General features: G+C 53.4%; 6 protein-coding genes across 6 annotated transcripts; 1 reads left to right on the top strand and 5 right to left on the bottom strand.

Annotated features, from left to right (window-relative positions):
* Positions 1 to 117: 117 nt before the first annotated feature.
* HMPREF1120_06406 (2-deoxy-D-gluconate 3-dehydrogenase) lies at positions 118 to 1,458 on the bottom strand (the record flags this gene model as incomplete). The annotated part of the gene is made up of 2 exons (XM_009160608.1): positions 118 to 795; positions 1,327 to 1,458. 2 exons carry the CDS (start codon positions 1,456 to 1,458, stop codon positions 118 to 120), a joined length of 810 nt encoding a protein of 269 aa, XP_009158856.1.
* A 1,051-nt stretch (positions 1,459 to 2,509) lies between these two features.
* On the bottom strand, positions 2,510 to 3,954 carry HMPREF1120_06405 (galactonate dehydratase; the record flags this gene model as incomplete). The annotated part of the gene is made up of 3 exons (XM_009160607.1): positions 2,510 to 3,375; positions 3,518 to 3,627; positions 3,707 to 3,954. The coding sequence occupies 3 exons, from the start codon at positions 3,952 to 3,954 to the stop codon at positions 2,510 to 2,512; spliced, it is 1,224 nt and encodes a 407-aa protein (XP_009158855.1).
* Positions 3,955 to 5,292: 1,338 nt separating this feature from the next.
* On the bottom strand, positions 5,293 to 8,346 carry HMPREF1120_06404 (uncharacterized protein; the record flags this gene model as incomplete). Its single annotated transcript, XM_009160606.1, has 2 exons — positions 5,293 to 8,081; positions 8,145 to 8,346. 2 exons carry the CDS (start codon positions 8,344 to 8,346, stop codon positions 5,293 to 5,295), a joined length of 2,991 nt encoding a protein of 996 aa, XP_009158854.1.
* Positions 8,347 to 9,160: 814 nt separating this feature from the next.
* Positions 9,161 to 11,085, bottom strand: HMPREF1120_06403 (uncharacterized protein; the record flags this gene model as incomplete). Its single annotated transcript, XM_009160605.1, has 7 exons — positions 9,161 to 9,598; positions 9,648 to 10,330; positions 10,422 to 10,466; positions 10,517 to 10,599; positions 10,655 to 10,768; positions 10,823 to 10,893; positions 10,945 to 11,085. 7 exons carry the CDS (start codon positions 11,083 to 11,085, stop codon positions 9,161 to 9,163), a joined length of 1,575 nt encoding a protein of 524 aa, XP_009158853.1.
* A 3,276-nt stretch (positions 11,086 to 14,361) lies between these two features.
* On the bottom strand, positions 14,362 to 15,759 carry HMPREF1120_06402 (uncharacterized protein; the record flags this gene model as incomplete). Its single annotated transcript, XM_009160604.1, has 5 exons — positions 14,362 to 14,848; positions 14,909 to 15,051; positions 15,113 to 15,370; positions 15,424 to 15,528; positions 15,583 to 15,759. The coding sequence occupies 5 exons, from the start codon at positions 15,757 to 15,759 to the stop codon at positions 14,362 to 14,364; spliced, it is 1,170 nt and encodes a 389-aa protein (XP_009158852.1).
* A 2,274-nt stretch (positions 15,760 to 18,033) lies between these two features.
* Positions 18,034 to 20,519, top strand: HMPREF1120_06401 (uncharacterized protein; the record flags this gene model as incomplete). The annotated part of the gene is made up of 2 exons (XM_009160603.1): positions 18,034 to 18,562; positions 20,017 to 20,519. 2 exons carry the CDS (start codon positions 18,034 to 18,036, stop codon positions 20,517 to 20,519), a joined length of 1,032 nt encoding a protein of 343 aa, XP_009158851.1.
* Positions 20,520 to 21,345: the final 826 nt, after the last annotated feature.

Below are 21,345 nucleotides of genomic sequence, written 5' to 3'. Positions count from 1 at the left end.
TCTCAGCCTAGATACTGGGGTTTGGTGTGGAGTCTGCCGTTTGCCGGGTCATTTACCATTCACCATCCATACTCTACAACCCCGAATTTCTAGACTTTCTGTCCTGTTAGTTTAGTTCTACCTCCCCATCCACCCCCCATCAACAACAACAACCTCCCCCGTAACATAAGCACTAGCCCTACTGGCCAACCAGATCACCGGCCCCTTGAAATCATCCGGCTTCCCCCATCTTCCCATGGGGATCCTCTCCATAATCTGTCGCGAGCGTGTCTCATTGTTGATAAGAGCTTCATTCATATCCGTCCGAATATACCCGGGCGCAATGGCATTGACGTTGATCCCCTTTCCGGACCATTCGTTGCTGAGGGCTTTTGTGAGTTGTGCAACTCCGCCTTTGGCGCTTGCGTAGGCGGGGACGGTCAACCCGCCGGAGAAGGAGACTAGGCTGGCGATGTTGATTATAGAACCCTTGTTCGAACCACCCTGCGGTGAACCGCCTTGCGGCGATTCACCCCGGGTCAACATATAAGCACCAAAATCACGACACAAAGTAAACACCGTCGTGAGGTTAACTTGGAGAACTTCGTCCCAGTCCGAAAGGGGGAATTCGTGAGATGGATGTCGGCGTTGGATGCCTGCGCAATTCACGAGGATAGAAACGTCGTGGCCGTCAGCAAGGACACGGGAGGCGAGGCCGGACACTTCGGTTTGCGAGGCCAAGTCGGCGGTGTAGATTGTTGCGGTGCGGCCGAGGGCTTGGATTGCTTTTTGGGTGGTGTTGTTGGAGGTGTCGCGCTGCGGAAAGGAAGAGAAGATGAGTCAGTTAAGTTCTGCACGGGAGTAAGAGAACGCATTTTCTCCGCGAGGTCTGGGAGGGGGCGGTTCGTTCGGGTGGGCAAGGGGGGAAGGGAAAGAGATGGGGAATGTGAGGAGTGAAGATGGGATGTGATGCGGAGGGGAAGTCCCTCTGGCTGGGTATCATTCTGGGATGGGACACAATAGATCGCTGGCTATCGCTGCTCACTCAGCCTTGTCGGACGCCATACGTCGCCGAGGTAGCACCAGAGAGGACTGACAAACTGTAGTGGTCAAGCTAGCCTGCAGTGCCCAGTCCAGTCGCGTCCTGAGTGATCATGGGGACCTCCTCCCAGCTGACATCCCATCCTATCCATCCCACTTGAGGAGGGCAGACAATGCCAGACACGAAACGGAACGGAATTGAATGAAAAGATTGAACCACAACCAGAACCAAAAACGCTATCGCTTTCCTTTGATATGACAGAGATGACAGACGGAAGCAAACAGTGAGTCTGGAGTACTGCATACCTGAATCAAAATGATATCAGCTCCCGCCTCCGCCAATCCAATGGCCATGGCGGCGCCGATGCCTCGAGTCGCGCCGGTGATGACGGCCGTGCGACCTTGGAGGGAGAACATGCTTGGGAAGGATAGGGACATGATTGCAGTCCTGGTCCTGTTTGTGTCTTGTGTGTATTTTGATATCGTGCGTAGCGGTACGTCTCTGGTTTGGAACAAAGTTTGGCCCGTGGCGGGTTGAATCCTGTCTGGGTGACTCGGTCCCAGGTTGTGCCTTTGCGTGATGCGTGCCAATGCAATGCCTCGAGTGGACCGATGGTGATAAGATCGAGTCCGATGTCTCGACTTCAATTCCAATTGGCTGGGCGAGAGACAGCCGTGGTATGAAGCAACTCGTCAACCGAAAGAGTATCCAGGATGGCTCTTTAACTGTACTAGTGGGTATGCTCGACAAGAGAGAGTATGGTGTAGATTCAAATGCAGTAGTGGCTGAATTCAATCCAACCAACCTCTCGCTGCCAACCGGATCGCCTTGGAGTTGAGTGATGACACTCACTAGTTTCAGACAAGACAAGGTACTGTATATCAATCAAAAGCAGAATTAATGGCAGGTATCGAATCGACACACTGCAGCGCAGTGATGCTCCGGCCACGTAGCCGACGTCGGGGTTGGGAATGCGTCGTCTACTAGACGGATAACATCCCACGAAGGTGTTGTCAATTCCCCCCGCGGGCGCTTCTTCTCCACATCACAACCGGACCCCCATACTATCACAGTATGCGGCTCAATTGACTTCAAGGGTTCCACAGTGAGGTATAACTTTACATTGGGCGGTATGATATCCGGAAGACCGGAGACTCACCGCGTGCGCGTGGTGGTGGGCCGGCCGTTGCCCGTAGAGAGAACAAGAACATGAACCACTGGCACTCCTGGCGACAATGCTACACTGCTTGGCAGTATCACAGAGAGTTCATGCATACTGTACGTACGGAAGTCGAGTCGACCTGGCATGGCGCTTCAGGACTGTGTCCGGCAAAAGGGCGCATAGGATCCCACCCGCAGTACTAGATGTCTGCCTTGGTAGTTACTGTATAGTACTCAAGTTGACTGTATGCATTGTACTGAGGATGCTGTTATGACTATCTAGGTAGATACCAATCCTGACCAACTGCCCGTAGAGAGAGTACTCCCCTACCACTCCCTTATCGAACCATCAGGACCATAAAACTCCTTACACTTCCACGGCTGTGTCTCCTTCGCAATCCTCCTCACCACCTCCTCATTAATCTCAATCCCGAGCCCCGGTCCCGTAGGGGCCTTGACATACCCATCCTCAATATCAAAGACCGACTGATCAACCAGATAAGTATTGAGATCCTCCTCGCCAGCCTCGACATTATAATGCATCCCCAGGGACATTTCCTGAATCACAAAATTCGGAATACTCAAAGCGACCTGAATACTAGCCGCCAAGGCGATCGGACCTAGCGGGCAATGAGGCGCAATAGCAACATCATATGCTTCAGCCATGGTAGCGATGCGACGAGTCTCGGAGATGCCACCGGCATGCGCAATGTCCGGCTGCAAGATATCGACGCTGGCATCCTCGAGAAACTTCTTCACATCCCAGCGCGTGTAGAGACGTTCGCCGGTGGCGATGGGGATCGTCGTGCTGTCGGACAATTGCTTGTACCCTTCTGGATGTTCAACGAGTAATGGCTCCTCGATGAACAGGGGTCGATGCGGCTCTAGCAGTTTGGCCAGTTGTTTGGCCATGGACTTGTGCAGGCGGCCGTGGAAGTCGAGGCCGGCGTCGAGTCCGAGCGCTTTGACTGCCTTGAGGCGTTCGACGGTTGCGTCGAGAACCGAGGGCGAGTCGAGCCAGTTGACGTCTTCGGTGGCGTTCATCTTGATGCATTTGAGACCCTGGGCGATGCGTGCTTTGGCGGCTGCTTCGATGTCTTTGGGCCGGTCGCCGCCGATCCAGGCGTAGACTTGGATCTTGTTGCGGACTTTGCCGCCGAGGAGACGGTAGATGGGGACATTTAGTCTGCGAGCTGTTGTAATGTCAATGTCAGCAGATTATTCCTACGAGAGAAGCAAAGTAGGTTCTAGTGCTATTGGGAGGGATTTGGAGGGGATGGTGGTAGTGCTGAGCCGTGACAAGAGACGGAGACTGAGTGTTTGGTGTATGCTTACCCTTGAGATCCCACAGCGCAATATCAATTCCCGACAGGGCAGACATAAACACCGGCCCCCCGCGGTAGAAGCCTAGACGCCAGATCGTCTGCCAGATATGTTCGATGTCACTGCAGCAAAGATCAGTATTGGACTCTCGTTCGTTTCGGGCGGTGTAGCTTTTTTTCGTGGTGGATTGGCCTGACTTACTCGGCTTCATATCCTATAATCCGCTCAATAATCTCGTCCAAAGCACCCTCCACGGCCTGGGAATGTCCCTCCAACGTCCCTTCTCCCCATCCATAGCCTCCTTGGTCGTCGGTGATTTTGACAAACAGCCACCGCGGCTTGACGCGGAAGTACTCGATGGTCTTGATTTTGGCCAGTTTCAAAGGTGCCACTTGTGGTGTTTGACCTTTTGTGGTGCCGGCCTCGGCACGAAGTTGGGATGTTGCCATTGTAAAACCTACGGAACGAAGCGAGTAGGTTGTAGTCCTACGAGCAAAGAAGTAGGTACAGTAAATGGCCGGAGTTGTTGCTGAAGCGAAGGAGTAGGTACCTTAGGTAGGTATTTTCGCTCACGGTGCCCAATCTGGTTTGCTTGTTTTGGCTCTTCTCACCTCACCTGAACACACTGGCGAGATGATAGAATTCTGGTAAATGTAGTAAATCAAAAACGATAAAGTAAATTCCGTCAAAATGTATTGTCTCACTCGGCAGACTGCCCGTGTTAAACAAACGGATGGGCCGACGGAACCGATGGACGGACTGTCATTGAGCCGACGGGGCGATGAGTGAGCGAGTGCGGCGAGTGATATACTTTTGACTGTTTTACCTTATGGACCTCCAGTGCTCCCTGGGTTGGCCCGGTGCTGCAGTTTATCTAATTACTGTGGGAAAGACTGTTTCTAATTAGCCGTAAGGTTGAATTTCTCAACTTGAACCGGGACTTGGAACCCCACAAACTTGAAGATGAAGCCCGAACTTGAATGGGGATAGGCTAGCTTCCCAAGCCTAAAAGTAAACCCCCTCGACCCCCATCCTGCCCCGAACGAGACCCGAATGACCCCCAACTTGTCTTTCCTCCCCTCCCACACTCCAGCCCCTGGCCCCCATCGCGCCGCGGGCAGATTGCGTCGAATTGTCCGTCATTGACCGGTTGAGTCAGCGCGGGGGTTTGTTCATACACTGCCCGTGATACCGGCACGCCGGTGACACTGACACCTTGGAATAGAATGAAATCATCACTACTCTTACCTAACTGCTGTGCAGTAATGAGGGCAGCGTAGGATTTCGTGCCTGGATGACAAGATATGGCAAGGGAACTCAATCAGTGAAATTGGAATGCATGGGGTTCTACACAATCATGATGCAGAGGCATGGTGTATATATTTTTCTCTCCCTCACACCAGCCGTTGACTTCAGGTACTAGTAGTAGTGATACTCTACCGAGGTAAGACTGAATGTCAGTGGAGTGGGCGACCGAATCATGGAATGGATTTCATCAAAACACCAGTTAGCTACAAGCAATGTACAACAGACAGACAGACGTTGCATCTCATCTAGACGCCAGAGATGCTCGTGATCATCACTACCTGATTCATTCAACAATATATCCAGGTCGTCCAATTCAGAGCAGAAAATTCCGAATGCGTGGCGGGCAAAAGGCAATCGACCCAAGCCCAAGAAATTCACCACTCCACATCGACTGCAGTATGATGCGACTGCTTCCGAACAGCAACCTGACTCAATCACAACTCGACATGTCTTGAGTCAACTGCACTGAGTGGTTCATATTATCGTGACCGACTCGCCCCCCTCAGCAACACGATCCCATTATGCAACAAATCCGCCGCTTCATGCAACAGTTCCCACCTGGAGTCACGGAACGCGGCCTCTAGAATGACCAAGACGCCAACGACATTGTTCCTACCGTCCTTGATGGCATCAAGCTGCTGCGGCGACTTGGCTGCGCCGACAGTCTGCAGAAACGCCTGGGCGTCCTTGACCACCGCGTCGACGTGGTAATCGACACCGCTGCCGCCATCGTGGGCCGAAGAAGTCATGTTGAGCATTGACGAGTGGTTGGTGTTGGAACTGCTGGCGTGGGAGAGCACCGATGCGGCGCTGGGAGATGCGGCTGGCCCCGAGCCTACACCTGACCCGCCGAAACTCCCTCCAGTCGCCGTCGCCGGAGGCTGAAGCAACAAACTCGGAAACGGACGAAGAACACCATCCAGAGCAAATCCATACGACCAAACCACCAGCGCAGCGTAGTACAGCGACCACGGCCGGACCATCAAATGATCATCACGGGCATTATACAGCTTCCTTGAAACATTGGGCGGTGATGTCGACGACAGCAGCACCGACCGAAGTAGCTGCAAGGCATGCCACACGCCAATCTTAGCACTGCTGCCCTTGGCCCAGTCAAACACCTTACATTTGACTCTCTCGTAATCGGCATTGGACACAGACCGGCCAAACAGCTGCTTGATTCCGGCAAAGATCTGAAGTTCCATGACATCCACATGCATGGCCATGTGACTGAGATGGTGAAGCACGTCGGCCGTCTTGGCCATGTCCTCGTCTCCAGCCACAGTCTCGTTCTTCTGCCAGGGCAGCGCCGCCCGTCTCATATGTTCGACACTCTCGTCAAAATCGCGCTTCCAGAAATCAAACGCTTTGGTCAGTGGATTCCTCCACCCGTCAGGAACACCCATGGTCTGTGACACTCCCAAGCTAGACACCTGCAGATCTCGCTGGTGCATGTGCCATGAAACAGAAAGCAGACCGGCCATGAGGATCATGCGGCCGAAATTGTTGGTCCGGACTTTACGACCGATCAGGGTCTTTTTGAGGCCGTCCAGGAACGTCGTCGGTTTGATTCCGTTGGCATATAAGCTGGCCTCGACCCGGCCGACTTCGGCAGCAGACGTCGCTGACCAGAGGGCGTCGTCGCACGGCAGAGGCAGTCGGATCTCGTGCACGACCATCATCGCCGCGTGCCCAAACATGGTCGCGTGCACCGCATCGAGATAAAATGCCGCGTAGGCCGCTCGCCGCGTAGCTTCGGCCGTGATCCAGCGACTCCACCATTCGTCGGGCGTCGAGGGCACGCGTGAAGAATCCTGGTGGCTGGCTGCTGTCTCGATCAAGTTCGTGCCTCGTCTCATCAGGTTGATGGTCGTTGCGTAGTGGATGTGCGACCGTTCATGAAGCAGTCGGTTGGCATTCATCGTCTCGTATACCTCTAACAACAACAATGTCTGAAACACCCACAGTTTAGCTGGTGGGTGGAAGTCGTTGTGCATAAATACCTGCCATCGCAGGTGCCAGGCAATAAATGTAGCCAGCCGAGCGGCTGCATCGGTCACGGCTCGCCCGTGTGCTCTATTCAGGTACGCCGCTCCAATGGCCATCACGGCCAGCAGTAAGTATTCGTGAATGTCGTCCGCCGAAAAGGTCGGTTGATGTAGTATTGGCATCTGGGCATGGAAGTGATACCAGTATGAGCCAATGTAGTGTCGCATCGACCGGATGCTGAGGACATGGTCCTCGGCATCAATGTTGCCCTGGAAGATTTCTTCGCGCAACTGTCTGACAAATGGATTGTCTCCTTCGTTGAATCGATATTCCATTAGAGAAACCAACGATTTCCGCTTGGTATGTGACAATAGATTGCTGTCGCCGGCAAGGGCCAGCTCGGGTCCTTTGCTCACTGACTCCGTCGACCGCTGCTGCACCATGCCCGGATATGCATTTTCCAGCGCAGGGTCGGCGAAATAGTTGGGATATATGGCATTGCCGAAGCTATCGGCCGCTGTTGGAAAGCCGATCCCACCGGCGCCGGGAAGGGCGAATGCGGTCGTGTGCATCCCGCCGGCATCTTCGAATAACCACGCGGTGAATTCGTCTCGGACTGATATGGGTGAGTCGTTGAAGGGCTGCTGCTCGCCCAGACTGGGTATAGAATACGTCGTAGTGGTGGACAGGTCCTGTGTCTGCTGATTGCTCGACGTGGGGACTATGTTGGCGTTTGTCGATGGTGTCGATTTGGCCAGCATTCCGGGATCGAAATTACCAAAGACACTTTCTGGTATACTGTTTGTTCGTTGAAGAGATAGATTGGACTCGTTGGGCATATGGGGCATGGCATAGTCGCCGGTTGATGCAGACGTCTGCTGCGGAGCCGAATCCAGCATGTGCTGGACGGAGGCCGTACGAGCAGGCAAAAAATTCTGTGAAGAACTGTGACCATTGATGCCGTTCGACTCCGGCCTCGATTGTTGAATGATTGCTTGTAGATCCGTAGGTTTGAGTGGAGAGGCTGTTGAGAAAGACGTTCGCGCCAAGGCTGGGGAATGCAGCGTGTTTGATGTAGGTGAAGCCTGGTCATTCATGGCCTCGTCGCTCACAGACGACCTAGGCGATAGTGGTCCGTTATGGCCAGACGACGACTGTCTTCTCGTTTGCGACTTTGATCGTCCGTCATGCCGTTCTCGGTGACGAATGCAAAGGTCCTGTCGCACAAACCTCCGCGTACAACCTGGATAGTCACACTTGTAGATCTCTTTTGGGTTATCTAGCACGGGGTTAGTTCATCCTCATTGTAAAAGCCGGCACGGCCCTTTGGAATGAGACCTACGGTTTAGCTGATGGCGAATCAGGTGCTCTGCGCGTGAATAATCCTTCCCACAGCCAGGATATGTGCACTCGAATCGGCGGCGAGGATCACTCCTACTTGAGCGACGTCGTTCCGAAGGCCCACTGAACCCGCTTTCAGACTGCTGGTTCATGTTGGGCGACATCGCCGAGTCGTCGAGGCGCGGTCTCTTAGGGTCGGACATCACGAGGGGTCAAAGTTAACGGAACAATCTGCATCGTAGACCAGAGAGCCTTGCGCGCAGCTCACCCAGTGGTGGTCATTCGCCGTAGAAGCGCAAAGCCAGTCGACGGTCGTCAAGTGAGGTCTGGGCCTTGAGCCAAAGGTGGCGCGCGCCGACCGGACGAACCGTGGGCGAGCGCTAATACGGGATTCTTGATGGCGGAAACCTGGAGACCCCGGAGTCTTGTAGCACAAGCCGATGCAGTCGGTGCCGGCAAAAGGCGTATCGTGTTATGGATTGCAAATACAGCGCCAGGCCCGCGGTCGATTGTCGAACTGAACTTGAACTTGAGGTGGAAGAAGAAACGACGCCCAATTTCGACCAATCCGCCGCCGTCTCCAAACACGGAGGACGGAATTGCGGCCCGCCCAGACTCCAACTTTTCTCCCCGCAATTCTTATGTAAGTCGCCTTATGCAATCCTGATTACATAAGACAACACTCTTCGACTGGCATGCCCATATCATGTTGCTGGGCAGGGGCAGGTGGCTTTTTATCTTTTCCTTATGCATTCCTGTATGTCAAAGTGGACAACTTGGAGCCTACACACCTGTACACTACTACTATAGCATTGAAGGGCTGTACACAAGTCACGATTCTCGAGTCCATTGATCACGTTAACATACATTGTATGGACTTGCACCGAGTGCTTTCTGGTATTTCTTGCGCTCACTAACGGAACCCGCCAAACGCAAGACAGAATATATGCAAAGAAGGTGCCTCCCCCCACTCGAGTAATACAGTTCTTCTCGTACAACTGGGTCCAGTTGATCATGCTAAACAAGCCTCCGGACGTATTCCACTGGACCATCATACACATGTCGTGCCCTGATGAAATAGTCTAGCACAGCAAAGATCAAAACCGCTCCGAAGATCAAGGCACTCCAGTTCATCTCCGCCACCGTTGGGTCCACGTTAGCCGGCCAGAAGGCAAAGATGAAGGCAAATGTCAGGAACAACAAGCTAAATCCGTTCAGGAAGAGACCGACAGGGCGGGAGAAGGTGAACTTTGCCGGCAAGAGAGGTTGGCGGGTCAAGCGTTTCCAGAAAACGCAGCCGGTCGAGACGATATATGAGGAAAGAATGGCGACAAGGGATAGCGAGGTGATGTTGTTGAGGGCGATTGTCGAGCCGATATTGATCAGGGCCAACAGGCAAGAGACCACAAAGGACACGACGATACTATTCATGGGCACATCCCAACCAGGTCGGACCTGTGGAGATAGTCAGCTGGAATTCTTTCCGGTATCAACGTAAACATACATATGCAAACCAAGAGTGTCCGGGGACGCCCTGATCACGGGCAAAAGACCACAGTTGACGGGAGGCGGTTGCCGTGATAGACAAGTTGCAGAAAATAGCGTTGAATATGACCAGCGCCGACAGCACAGATGCACCGGCGTAGGACTTTGTGGCGTTGTAAAAGACCGCAATGTATGGCTGTCCAGTGGGCGAATAAATGACCTCGTCTAGGTTGCCCAGGGTGAAGCAGAAGGTGATGAGTATAATCCAGCCCATGGCTCCGTTGGCGATGGTGGTCGCGATCATGCTGCGTGGGAGGACTTTCGAGGCGTCACGGAGCTCTTCGGACATGTGCACGGCGCCATCGGCGCCCAGCAATGGAATCATGACAGCCAAAATACCCACGACGGCGGACAGACCGTCGGAGCTCCACCCTCCGTAGTTGTTGAAGGTGGTGAAGACCTCATGTGCGCTCGCCCGGGGACCCAAGACCCACAGAGTGATCAACACACCAAAAAAGCCGAACACATGGACAATCAAGACGATTCCCTCCACAAGGGGGAGTTTCTTGACCAAGAACGTGTTGAAGAAGACCGAGAATGATGCAACTGCAAAGGTGAGGAGCGTACCATGCCATCGCTCAGGCACGTAGTCCGGATAGTTCAGAATTGCAAGACCCTGAATCTGGGTACCAGCCAAAAATGCTATATGCCAGTCAGTTTGCTTGAACGCTGTCACCGTTGGCTGCGACTGTGAGAGTAGAGCAGCACCGTGATGTGCCGGATACTGTCTTACCTGTGTTTGCTGCGCCTGTCTGCCACCCAAGAACACAAAGCCAGCCTAGAATAAAAGTTAGAAGCCGATGTCTCCAGGCGTCAGCACACACTTACCGACAATGAAGCTGATGAACTTCTGATACCGCCTTGGGGCAAATTCGGAGACCCAGTGGTACTGGCCACCTGAAGTCGGAGCCCTGGACGAATGTCAGAACAGGGTTGCGAAGGAGGCCCGCATTGAGAACATCTTACATCGAGCCCATTTCGGCCATCGAGGTGTTGACGGCCAGAAAGCCAATCCATGCCACAAGAAACATCCAGATCATACCAGCGGTGCCGCCATTGCTTAGGCCAATGAAAGACGTACTTCACCCTAGGTCAGCGTACATGTCATGTTCACAAGGCTCGGGTTATATTTACCCCAAGACAGTCTCCCAGCTGGCCATGAGTATCATGGAGAATCCAAATATGGACACGAAACGGAAATTGCGCTACCACTACCGGTCAGATATTAAGGGCAAGACGATCATTGTTGAGCTTACCCGCAGCTCCTGGGCCTTGCCCATGCGGAACATATCACGCTGGTCATCAGCCGTGCCTTTCTTTTGGCTGGAAACATCTTGACTCGAAGTTTCCAAATCAATCTGAGATGTAATGATCTCCTCTTGCTTTGTTTCGGCCATCTTGGTAGAGTGAAGATAACCGCCGCAAGTAAAAATCGTGCTGTGCAGTAACTGACGCAAATCACTATATCAACCAAGCAGCCAGTGTACGGGTGCACTCTGCAGCGGCACCAGACGCAGCGACAACAATGAGCTTGAAGCAGAAACACCACGAGAAGGAGAAGGCCAGGATCCAAATTCAAGAAAAAGAAAAGAAAGAGATTACTGCCATGTGTCGACTAAAGTCCGTGCTGCTAAGGGCTGTTGCAAATCCTTTCCCGTTGAAGAATGGTAGAAGCGAGAGGGAGCCGCTCCTGAGCGAGTAACTTGGACACTACTCCAAGTCGGTTCAAGCCAACAGGGGAGGCTGTCGCGAGGACCAGGGAGTAGGAAAACCACAGTCGCCGAAGCCAGGGTCCTAGACAAGCGTTGGCATATGATAGAAAGAAGTGCACACTCGCGAACTGATCAGCGCCTCACATGGGACGGCGCCGTAGCTCCCCATTTCTCAGCAAACCGAAACACGCCTCACACACCTCACCCTGTATAAGTCTTGGATTTCCCCGTTGTGACGGTCCCTAAATCGTTCGCACTTCGGAATCTGGGACAGAAAGGCCAACAGCAATTATAGGCCCACTTTCCCACAATGATCGCAGCTCGGCCCACAGGAACCTATCCGCTAGTCTTCGATTCGGGTGTCATTTACCATTTTGGTTGATTGGCCGTGGGAGTCAGGCTAAGTAGGCAGGGTCGTCCACGGGCCGCGGGCAGGTCAAAGTTGGTCGGGAGCACCCCCAACGGCAATTCAAGCCCAACCCATGCATGATCTGGAGTGTCCTAAGAGTCGTCTCTGTGTAACACCAGTTTCCTATATTTCGCGCAGATTGAGGTTGAGAATGTAAAAGGACATCATGGGAGCAGCAACACTCCCTGGAAGCGGGTGCCACATAGGGTTCTACCAGTGCATGACACGTTAACTCCGCTCAGGGTTCGATGTCAACTCCCCAGCCATAAAGACACTGCTCGCAATGCCACCAGGTAGATTGTCGGGCACTAGTATGTATGGGGCGCTGGAGCGCAGCCATCTTTTGACATAATACCAAGTCGCTTTTCTTGCTGCACCTTGTACATATGCCAGACTGCCGGCGGATACAACCAATGAAGCGGATGGGGAGCCTGCCGCAAGTAGCAATGGGTTGATGGCTTGAGGGGCATGAAAACTCTACCTGTATGCTCGCGGGCTGTTGAACCTGGAGTCCGGAAGCTCGAAGAAGAGCGTGAACATTGGTATGTGGGGATCCTTTAGGTGACGTTTTTTCAGCACTAATGCACGAATGAAGCGAGGAGGAGGGATTTGACGCGAGGGAGGCCGGGAGACAGGCGAGTTGACAGGCGACTGACAAGGTTGAGGGTTCAAGCCTGCACTGGCAAGGCGTGAGTGGTGAGGTCAAGGGTGCCTGTGAACTTGAAGTTCAAAAAAGAGTCCAGCTAACGTCGGACTGTCGCAACGCAGTTTGGCAGGTTTGATGGGGGCAACTAGTAGTGCGCCCTGCAGCGTCCTAGGCGTATCCCCGGGGTTTGCAGTTCCCGATGCCGTAGGAGGTAGCCTAAGGAGCCCCAAATATTACAGATTACTATGGCTTTACCACTATCAACCACTATGCAGTTAGCTCTGTTTATGGCACATCCACTAACCGGACTGACCTCTGGGCCTCCACTCCCGTAAGTTAAGGTTGTACTAGTGCTCACTTCTGGAGGAGCCGGTGCCTGCGACCACTACCTACCTACTACTAGGTAAATGGTACAGGTACTACTATCAGTAGTAGTAGTTCAACCACTGCCAAAGCTGCCTCTTTTGCATCCTGCGCAGACCAATGGATGGCCGAAGTTGCGCTACTTGCACAGTGACAGCCGTTGTTGGATCTTTGATTCTCGTTACTACTGGACGGTTGTTTTCTATCTATTGTACGTATTCAACGTCACGCGATTTGCCGTCTTCTGACTACGCTCACAAGCCTTTCGCAGATATGCGGACCGCGGGGCTTGCATGTTGGCTCAACTTCCGAAACCTCGTGTTAGGTGATCACAGAGTTCAATGCAAAAGATTGCGAGGCGGCCATTCAGCCAATGTCTGATGAGTGTGGCACACTTGTCGGCAGTAAGGTTCGCAGCCGGCGTTTCTTCCGCCCGCCTCAGGGACAACATTCGAAGCATCTTGGTGCGGGACAGAGCTTCCTGTACCTGGGCACAGTACCTTACCCTTGGAGCCCGGTCGTTCCCCGTGTCCAAGCCAACCGGTTGAGTTACACGTCGGAGCATTTTAGAAAGACAAAAAGCTTGAGACCTGTTTCTTAGGGGTTGGTGGTGGCCTGGGAGATCAGTAGATGGCACGCCATATGGTGCTCTCCCACAATTGTGTTCCAACGGGACCTGAGGTCAAGAACGCAGGAGACCCCTACACCTTTGTGTCCTGGACCGCGTGCAAGAAAGTGCTACCGTCGCAAAAATCCAATGGTGGTTGGTGGATACCAGGTACATGTACTTTCAATGCAACCCCACTTTCTCTTCCCTCCCTTCGCAAGGACATTTCAGGAGAGCAATATTTCCGTTGATTCGCAGAACCGTGCAGGTGTTTCGGCCGATACTTTGGCCTCGCGGCAGGCTTGCGTGAGAGGCGTCGGCGTGGCTTCTAGGAGGAGTCCTTACTCCTCGTGCGATGAGCGGTTGAGCAGCTGAGACTTGATTCCTACGGCTCGATAACGAGGAGCCTGTGGTGAACAGGGTGTGTCCACGCGTTTGTAGGGCCTTAATCCGAGAGCATTGCCGTCCGACCATTCGAGGAGGGGGTGTGTGCCGCACAGGACACTGCGGGTTGTGTGATGGCACGAAAAGATAGCACTGGCAGAGCTGACGAAACCAGCGGAAGGCAACTCTGGACCAGGCCAGCCGACTCGTGGGAAGCGAACTCATTGTTCGGGTTTTGTAGATCGCTGCTTTCGAGTTGGGTGCCATGAAGGAAGAATTATTCTCAGAGTGCACCGTTCCTGCGCCGAGCGGCGTTCCTGCCGTTGCCCTCTGTCCAGGCCTCGTCTATCAGTGCTCTTGCCCTAGCCCTACAAGAATGAATACAGATTATACCAGTTTTTCCCCGTGGTCCAGCTGCCACTGCTCTTCAGTACATCCTGTGTTTATATAAAACCCGAGTCATAGACACCGCCACCATTATCCTTGTTTCCGGCGCGCCGACGCTGTATCTCCTTAAAACATCGCCAGATGTCAAATAGCATGGATGGCCTCTCAAATTTGGGCACCATTGGCGTCGGTCTCGTAATGTATGTTCCACTGTACATCCTTGCGGATGATGTGATCCTGACTACCGGCACTGTCGATCGATGCCTGATCTCTGGTGGTCGGTTTGCTATCGGTGCTGTCGTCAGGTTCTTGGTGAGGCATGTGCGTCTGGGTTTCGACATCGTTGTATGATCGGTTAGCTGACCTTGACTTGGAGCCAGCGTTGGCATTCACAGAACCCATTTCGTACTGATTGCTGCCAGCATAACGTCCAGAACTGTATGCCCGGGTACTGTCCGGATCGAGCTGAATACCGAATCCGCTGCTGAAGCTCTTGACAAATGATTTGAGATTAGGAACCGTGGCTGCGATCAGGGTCCAGCACAGCTGAACTTGCTGGATGACCAACACGGTTGCCATCGCAACACCAGGGTTAGACGATCCTGCATACTCCGAAATGAACTTGAGATGGACAATCGACAAGGCCGCGACCCTGGAGCGCTTGTCAGAAGTTGAACCACGATAAAGGAAAGATCCGTGACCTGGGACATACGGTAAACGGAACGCAAATGCCAGGACAACCTGCGACTTCATATAAAACGCCATCTGGACCGGCCAGACAATGAAGATGGAGAGCAAGACCAAGACACACTCGGTAGCGACATCGAAAGCAGTGATCAGCTGCCAGCGCAAGAACTGCATCCAGTCAACAGTCAGATAATCTGTGCATGGTGTTTGGCCTCGTGCATCATCATACCTGGCGTGAACATCTGCCCTGATCTCCTCTAATAAAAGTTGCAGCATGGCAATCTGCCGAAAGCGCGACGATGGACATTAACCCCCAGAGACCGATTCCGCCGAGAAAGCCGACGCTGGTCCAGTAGAGAACTCGCGATCTGGGTTCATTTTGCGATCTTGGTCCGGTGAGATTGAACAATCTCATCATCAAACACAGAGTTGAGGCTTTCGCTGCCGCGGCGGCCAGGATGAAGAATATAAAGCCCGTGAGAGCCGCCTGATACGCCTCGTCAATCACTTTCTCTATGTCAATGGAACAGGACGACGTACTCGACTCGCCTGTTTTAGCTCACTGGCTAGGATAAGGTCTTGGGTCCTGCCCAGTCCGTGCTGGAGGCCAACAATGACAGCGATGACCTCTCCGACCTGGAGCAGCTGGAAAGAAGTCAGTTTTCAGTCTTCGCATTTACCGCAAAGGACCGTATTTACCGTCGCCACAAGAGCGAGATAGTCATCCGGCCCGTACATCTTCTTTCGCAAATGACCTCTCAGGAACAGCGTGAGGACCGAATAGACCAGACATAAAAGCGCCGCAATCCAGACGGACCCAGCATGGTCATCCGGGGTAATTTGAGAGAACCGGTTCTCTCCCGACACGGTCGCCATGTCGACGCTTGATGTGGTTCAGTTTGAACAGACGATAAAAAATTCCGTGTGAGGGCGGTATAGCCCGATAATGATATTGATGAGATCAAGCACGGATCCCCCGTACCTGGTCGATCGTCTGCCCCAGGATCTACCAACGGCAAGTTCACATGCTGAGGTTGCTCCCAGACGTCTCTGCCGCCACAGATTGCGGAAACCAAGCGAGTTTAAGTTTCGCTGCAACAGGGACCCGGCACGGAAATGTCAGGTCCAAACCACCCAGGCAGGTTCTTGTGAGAGTGGGAAGTGGTATTCCCGTAACACTCCTCTCAGCCCTTGCAGTATACTATACCTAGGTACCTATCACTTCATTTCGAGCGCATAGACCCCTGCTTGGAAAGCATCAAACCGCGCGCCCGATGGCTAGCTATCATTCATCCAACTTGTCCGGCATGCGTGAACGGACACGGGAAATTCCTTTGGACTGAAAAGAGACCTAGCTTGCGATAAGGACGTTTTCGGCCTTTGACGGGCTTTGATGGGCGGGCGCGATCTGTACGAGAGCGTTGGTTCGACAGACACGGGCCACTGGCATGTTCAGAGCATGAATCCACGCCCTCTGGGGACCTAGAATCGATCATCTTGCGCAAGGACCGCGTTGGTGTGTCCAAGGGTTTAGCGGCAGCATTCACGTCCGTAAAATACGATACCGGGTGCGAAACTTGAGCTTAACGGATTGCAAGGGTGATGCTTGTCAGCAGCAAACCTTCTGCTCCTCAAAGCCGCCAGTTGCAACACAGAGAAGATCAGCTGGCTGCGTTTACCCGCAACTATTGGAAATTGACGCCTTGCCACAGCCGTCGAGGTACAGCTGACAACGGACAGACTGCCGTTCTCAGCATGACAGTGTCAGAAGTGGCGCCAGGAAAGTTCCCACAAAGGTAGCAGAGCTGTCCCACCACGAACACAGGCAGAGGGCGCAACAAGAACTGCTACGAGGACGACGTCTGTCAAAGCTGCTCTTCCACCACGAACATTGCATGGCCGAAGATATCTGAAGAACTAGCGGGCTTTCAGCTTTGGAACTATGAGAGACGATGGTGGGACCCTCTGAGCGAGATCGCCATCCAGATCACCGAACACCGGCAACAAAGCTCGTCGATCTTGGTCCCAGCAGCCCCGTCGTACCCCATCACATTTTGCAGGGCCGCAGCGGTCGCTGAATAAAGACCCAAGAAGTAAAGATCCTGTCGCCTTCCACTCCCAGCGTTAGTGAGATACTCGGGCAACTACAACGTTACTAACGATCACACTAGCATTAGTAGGCGGCCCAATTGTCCTTCCGATGCCCTACATTTTATAATTGGGGTTTCAAGACCAAGCACGCCTTCACTTGTCTGGGCTTGAATGGGGACTTGCGCGTCTTCTCGATGCCGAGTACCGTTGGCATCCTCCAACATCTAGCAGCCTGGACACGGGTCTGTGACCCTACCTAGTTGTCGGAGAACAGGAGTGCGGTTGGAGATGCCCGGCCACCAACCGCCTTGAAGCTGCTTCTCTGACACCTTTTGACAGATGTCCCTGAGTCTCGGCACGCAGTAGTGGGCGCAAAAGCAAGAAGTGGAACTGCCTTTGCGCTACTCAGGTCCTGTCTGAAGCTAGAGTCGTCCCCGGCCTGGCTGGCCGTTTAGGTGCCGATGAACTAGTTGTTCAGGGACGTTGAGGAGAGGTAGTAGAGTCCCTACCGCCGTACCTCTATCGTCAATCGAGAACGCGACACTGTGGTACGCACTGCTTCTTTGCGACTACTGGACCTGCTTGAGCATGCCATCTCAAAATAACGGCCTGTGAGAACGCAACCCGGAAGACTCGTCGCCCATTCAACGAATTTACAGGAGACAAGGGCGCTGTCGCTGTGGCTCAAGGCTCATCAGTGCATCAGACAAAAGGAGACTGCGCAGGGTTTCCGAGGCCGCGTAGCAAGCAAGGGCCATCCATATTGCACTCCATCCTCGATCTTGCATGTGTACCACAGTCAACTTGAATGATATTTGCAGCACGCTCACACGTGCGAGTATTCTGCTGGAAGTCTGCTGCAAGGGGGGGTTCTGAAGGCTTCATTCCAACTGCAGTCACCTGACGACACCCTCCAGTATAGCCTGAGCTCGTGGCTTGTTCAGCAGCTCGGTGCCCTTGCGAGACGGAGATAGAAGCGACAGAAGCCTTGCGATTGTTGATTGTTACCGATGATCTGGTCTGCCGCCGATTCACAACCATCTACCGCCCATCACCGACATGTCACAACCCTTGCCGACCACTCGATCATCGCCATCTTCTGCAATATCCGCACAGTGGCCTGAAGCAGAATCTGAAATAACACCTCTCCTTGCCACCACAAGTTCTGATCCCACGCCGACGTCGACGTCTTCGCAACCTGCCTTCACACTGCGTTACGCCAGGTTCGCGGACCTGTCACCCGCGGCACGCACCTGCTCACTTGCGTTCTGGGATGACGTTCTGTTCGGGCGGTTGATTCATCCCCATCGCTCCCAGTATCCCACCGATGTCGATAAGTACTGGTATCGCCGGTTTGTCGTCGATTGGTGGGACTGGAGTCATGTGTTTCTCGTCACGACGGAGACTGTGCCGGTGAAGGGGGATGGCGATCTCCAAAGGGTAGTGGATGAACCAGGACCGAATCGACAAGCAACTCCCAAGATCCAGCAGAAGGAGATAATCACCGGGTTTGCGCACTGGAGCCGCATCGCGCCAAGTTGGAGGGAGAATTACCGGGCTGGTTGGGGTCTACCGTGGTGGGATCCGAGTAAGTTTTGGTTTTTCTTTGTACTCCTGCCACTGCCGTACCTAGACCTCTTGTGTCCTCGTCCAGCTTTGCCTCACACCGAAACTTGATCTCCGTCGATTTTGCGATGCACGACCTCAAGCAGAAACATATCCCTTTTTCCCCTGGCAGTCACTGTAGTGTCTCTTCGCCTACAGTATGCCTGGAGTTGTCGCGGTGTCGTGTTCTGCCCTTGCCGTGCGTATCGCGAGCTGTCATGATTTGCTCTGTCCCGCCCAAGCTTGATTACAACACTCGCAAAATTCGCATAGTGCAGTCTCAGAACCCAGCAGACCCCGTGGTCCTGGGTAAAACATAAAGCGGAGACTCCATTTCGATCCATTTGCTCGCAAGCATGGCCGGCCTCGGCGAGAGAAGGACGCCATCCTCTCTTGCCATGCTCGTGGGCGGATCAACATGGCTGTACTATGCCTACTATGCATGGACCGCCGGGAGGCGTTCTCGTCCTCAGGATACGGTGGGTGGTGCCATCTCTCCGTTGCTTCTGGAAAGAAATGCTTTCAAGGCGAGTGGGTCCTTTGGCTGTGTCCAATAAGGTGCTAAATGCGCGGTTATCATGTCTTCCAACATGCGACGTTGTCTGCTTCTATCCTTGTTCTCATATACCTCATCCGCGTCACCCAGCTGATCTCCCTGACGCCGGACGTGCTCCAGTCATGCATGGCCCCATGGGTGTTGCGAGGCTTTATATGTGGCAGGCAGGGACTAGACCGGTGCAAAGCCCTCTCTGCGCATTGATTCGTGCGCGAAAGACTCGAACCAAAGGTCAAGCCGGCTGGCTGGCACATAGGAGAGTTGTGTCTGTTGGCTCAATACCGCCGTGATGTTTCGACGTTTTGGTTTGGTTCGAAGTTTGACTTTCTCCTTTTTTCCTTTCTCCGGCTTGGGCGGAAAAACAGGTCGAACGATTTCATTTATTCCTGCTGCCTGCTCTGGTCCAGCCAAGATCGGGATAAAGGACTTTTGGCGTGGTCTGTCAACATTTGTACTCGGACATGATTTCGGTGAAGACTTGGCCTTCCCACCCGCGCTCCCAGAGGACACCGCTGCCATTTGGCCCTCGGCCACATGCACGTCTTGAGAATTTGAACATATTACACGGGGACTGGTTGATTTCTCCGTCTGTTTCACATTGCGCCTTGGTCTCATTGGACCTGGCTCGCTTATCTCATGTTGTGCTTGCTTCTCCTCGAGTGACAAACTGGACGTCCAATCGGCTCCAGCCCATGCACCTACCTACCTACCCAGGTCTCCTTTGGGGTCTTCGCCTGGTCATGTGTCATTCTAGGATCTCCCAATCCATCTCCCCCCGTTTGCTAGCTTCACGCAATTTTCCCAAAAATCATTCCCTCCTCTCCGAAACCAGAATCCTCCATCCACTAACCTTGCTTTTCTGTTCTCTTTCGAACTACTAGGACGCATACTCAAACCTCTCTTCTCCCTCATTTTCCACCACATTCTCCCGTTTGTGTCTCCGAACCGCGCGGCCTCTTCACAGCACGAGTCCATCATCGAACAATCCGTCGACTATCTCGACCACATTTGGACCGGCGAGCGCGCCGAGTCATGGTATTTGGAGTGTCTGGCCGTGCACCCGGCGTTCCAGCGGCGTGGCCAAGGTCGCGCACTGGTGGACTGGGGACTAGAACAGGCGCGCAAAGAGGGCATTGCGGCGAGTGTCATTGCTGCGGATGGGAAGGAGCGGTTCTATCAGAAGTGTGGGTTTGACGTGGGACCCGTGGGCCGGTCGGGTGAGGGGCTGGGGAATCCTTTGCACGATGTTCCGGGCGGGTTGGTTTTCTTTAGGGATAAAGAGGGTGTGGTTGTCAAAAAGAGGGAGGTAGGAAGCTGGATTGAGGGTCCAGAAGGGGTGTTTGATTGGGATGGATGGTTGAAGGAGAGAAAGAAGGGTTCGTAGGGATGGGAACGGGGGATTGAGATGAGACGGTAAAATGGATAGATTGAAGTTGGACCACGGGGTTCTGACGTAGAGGTAGTTTACCCAGGTGTCTGAGCATCTCCTCTCCTGTGTGCCGCCAGCACGAGGAGGTTCCATGGGAAAATATGCATTTGAGAGAGACGAGAATGGGGCCAAAGAGAGGATGGTCGCTGTGTAAATTATCGTCGTTCACCGACCACGTACTCGGCAGGAAGTCTACAGCTACCTTAGGTACCTATGTAGGGACTCCAAGTTACTCGTACTACGTGACAAAGGTCTACACATGGCTAGCGCGTTTTTTGTTTTTCGCAAAAACACGCGCACGCGTCTCCCTACCTACCCAGGTACACCTTCCTGTCTCCTCAACAGCAGACCACACCATGCCGCAACGAGTGCCCGAGGAGCCTCAGGTTGTTATCGACGCAAATACTAGGAAACGCGGATCCGAATTGTCTCCTCATATACGAGCGAAAATCGAAGGCGCACGAGCCGTGGGCGCCTCATGGAGAGCGATAAGTAACACGTTCAATGTGCCGATCAGCACGGCGCGTACAACTGTGCGACTGAGCAGTGTTCGCTCCGGCTCAACTACACTACCACGCACCGGCCGACCTCATATTCTTTCTGAACGTGATGGGAGGAAGATTCTGCGTCTAGCGCGACTCAATCCGCGTTGGACTTATGGGCGTCTTATTTCCGAATCTGGGGTAGACGTCTCGACTCGGACGGTCATGAGGTTCCTGAAGCAACATGGCATCACGAAGAAGAGGGAGAAGAAGCCTCTTTTGAAGGAGACTCGGCATGG

The sequence above is a fragment of the Exophiala dermatitidis genome, assembly GCF_000230625.1.
Source record: "Exophiala dermatitidis NIH/UT8656 unplaced genomic scaffold supercont1.5, whole genome shotgun sequence".
In the NCBI taxonomy this organism is placed as follows: domain Eukaryota; kingdom Fungi; phylum Ascomycota; class Eurotiomycetes; order Chaetothyriales; family Herpotrichiellaceae; genus Exophiala; species Exophiala dermatitidis.
The sequence above is the reverse complement of the archived record's forward strand: the minus strand, read 5'-3'. Positions and strand labels throughout refer to the sequence as shown.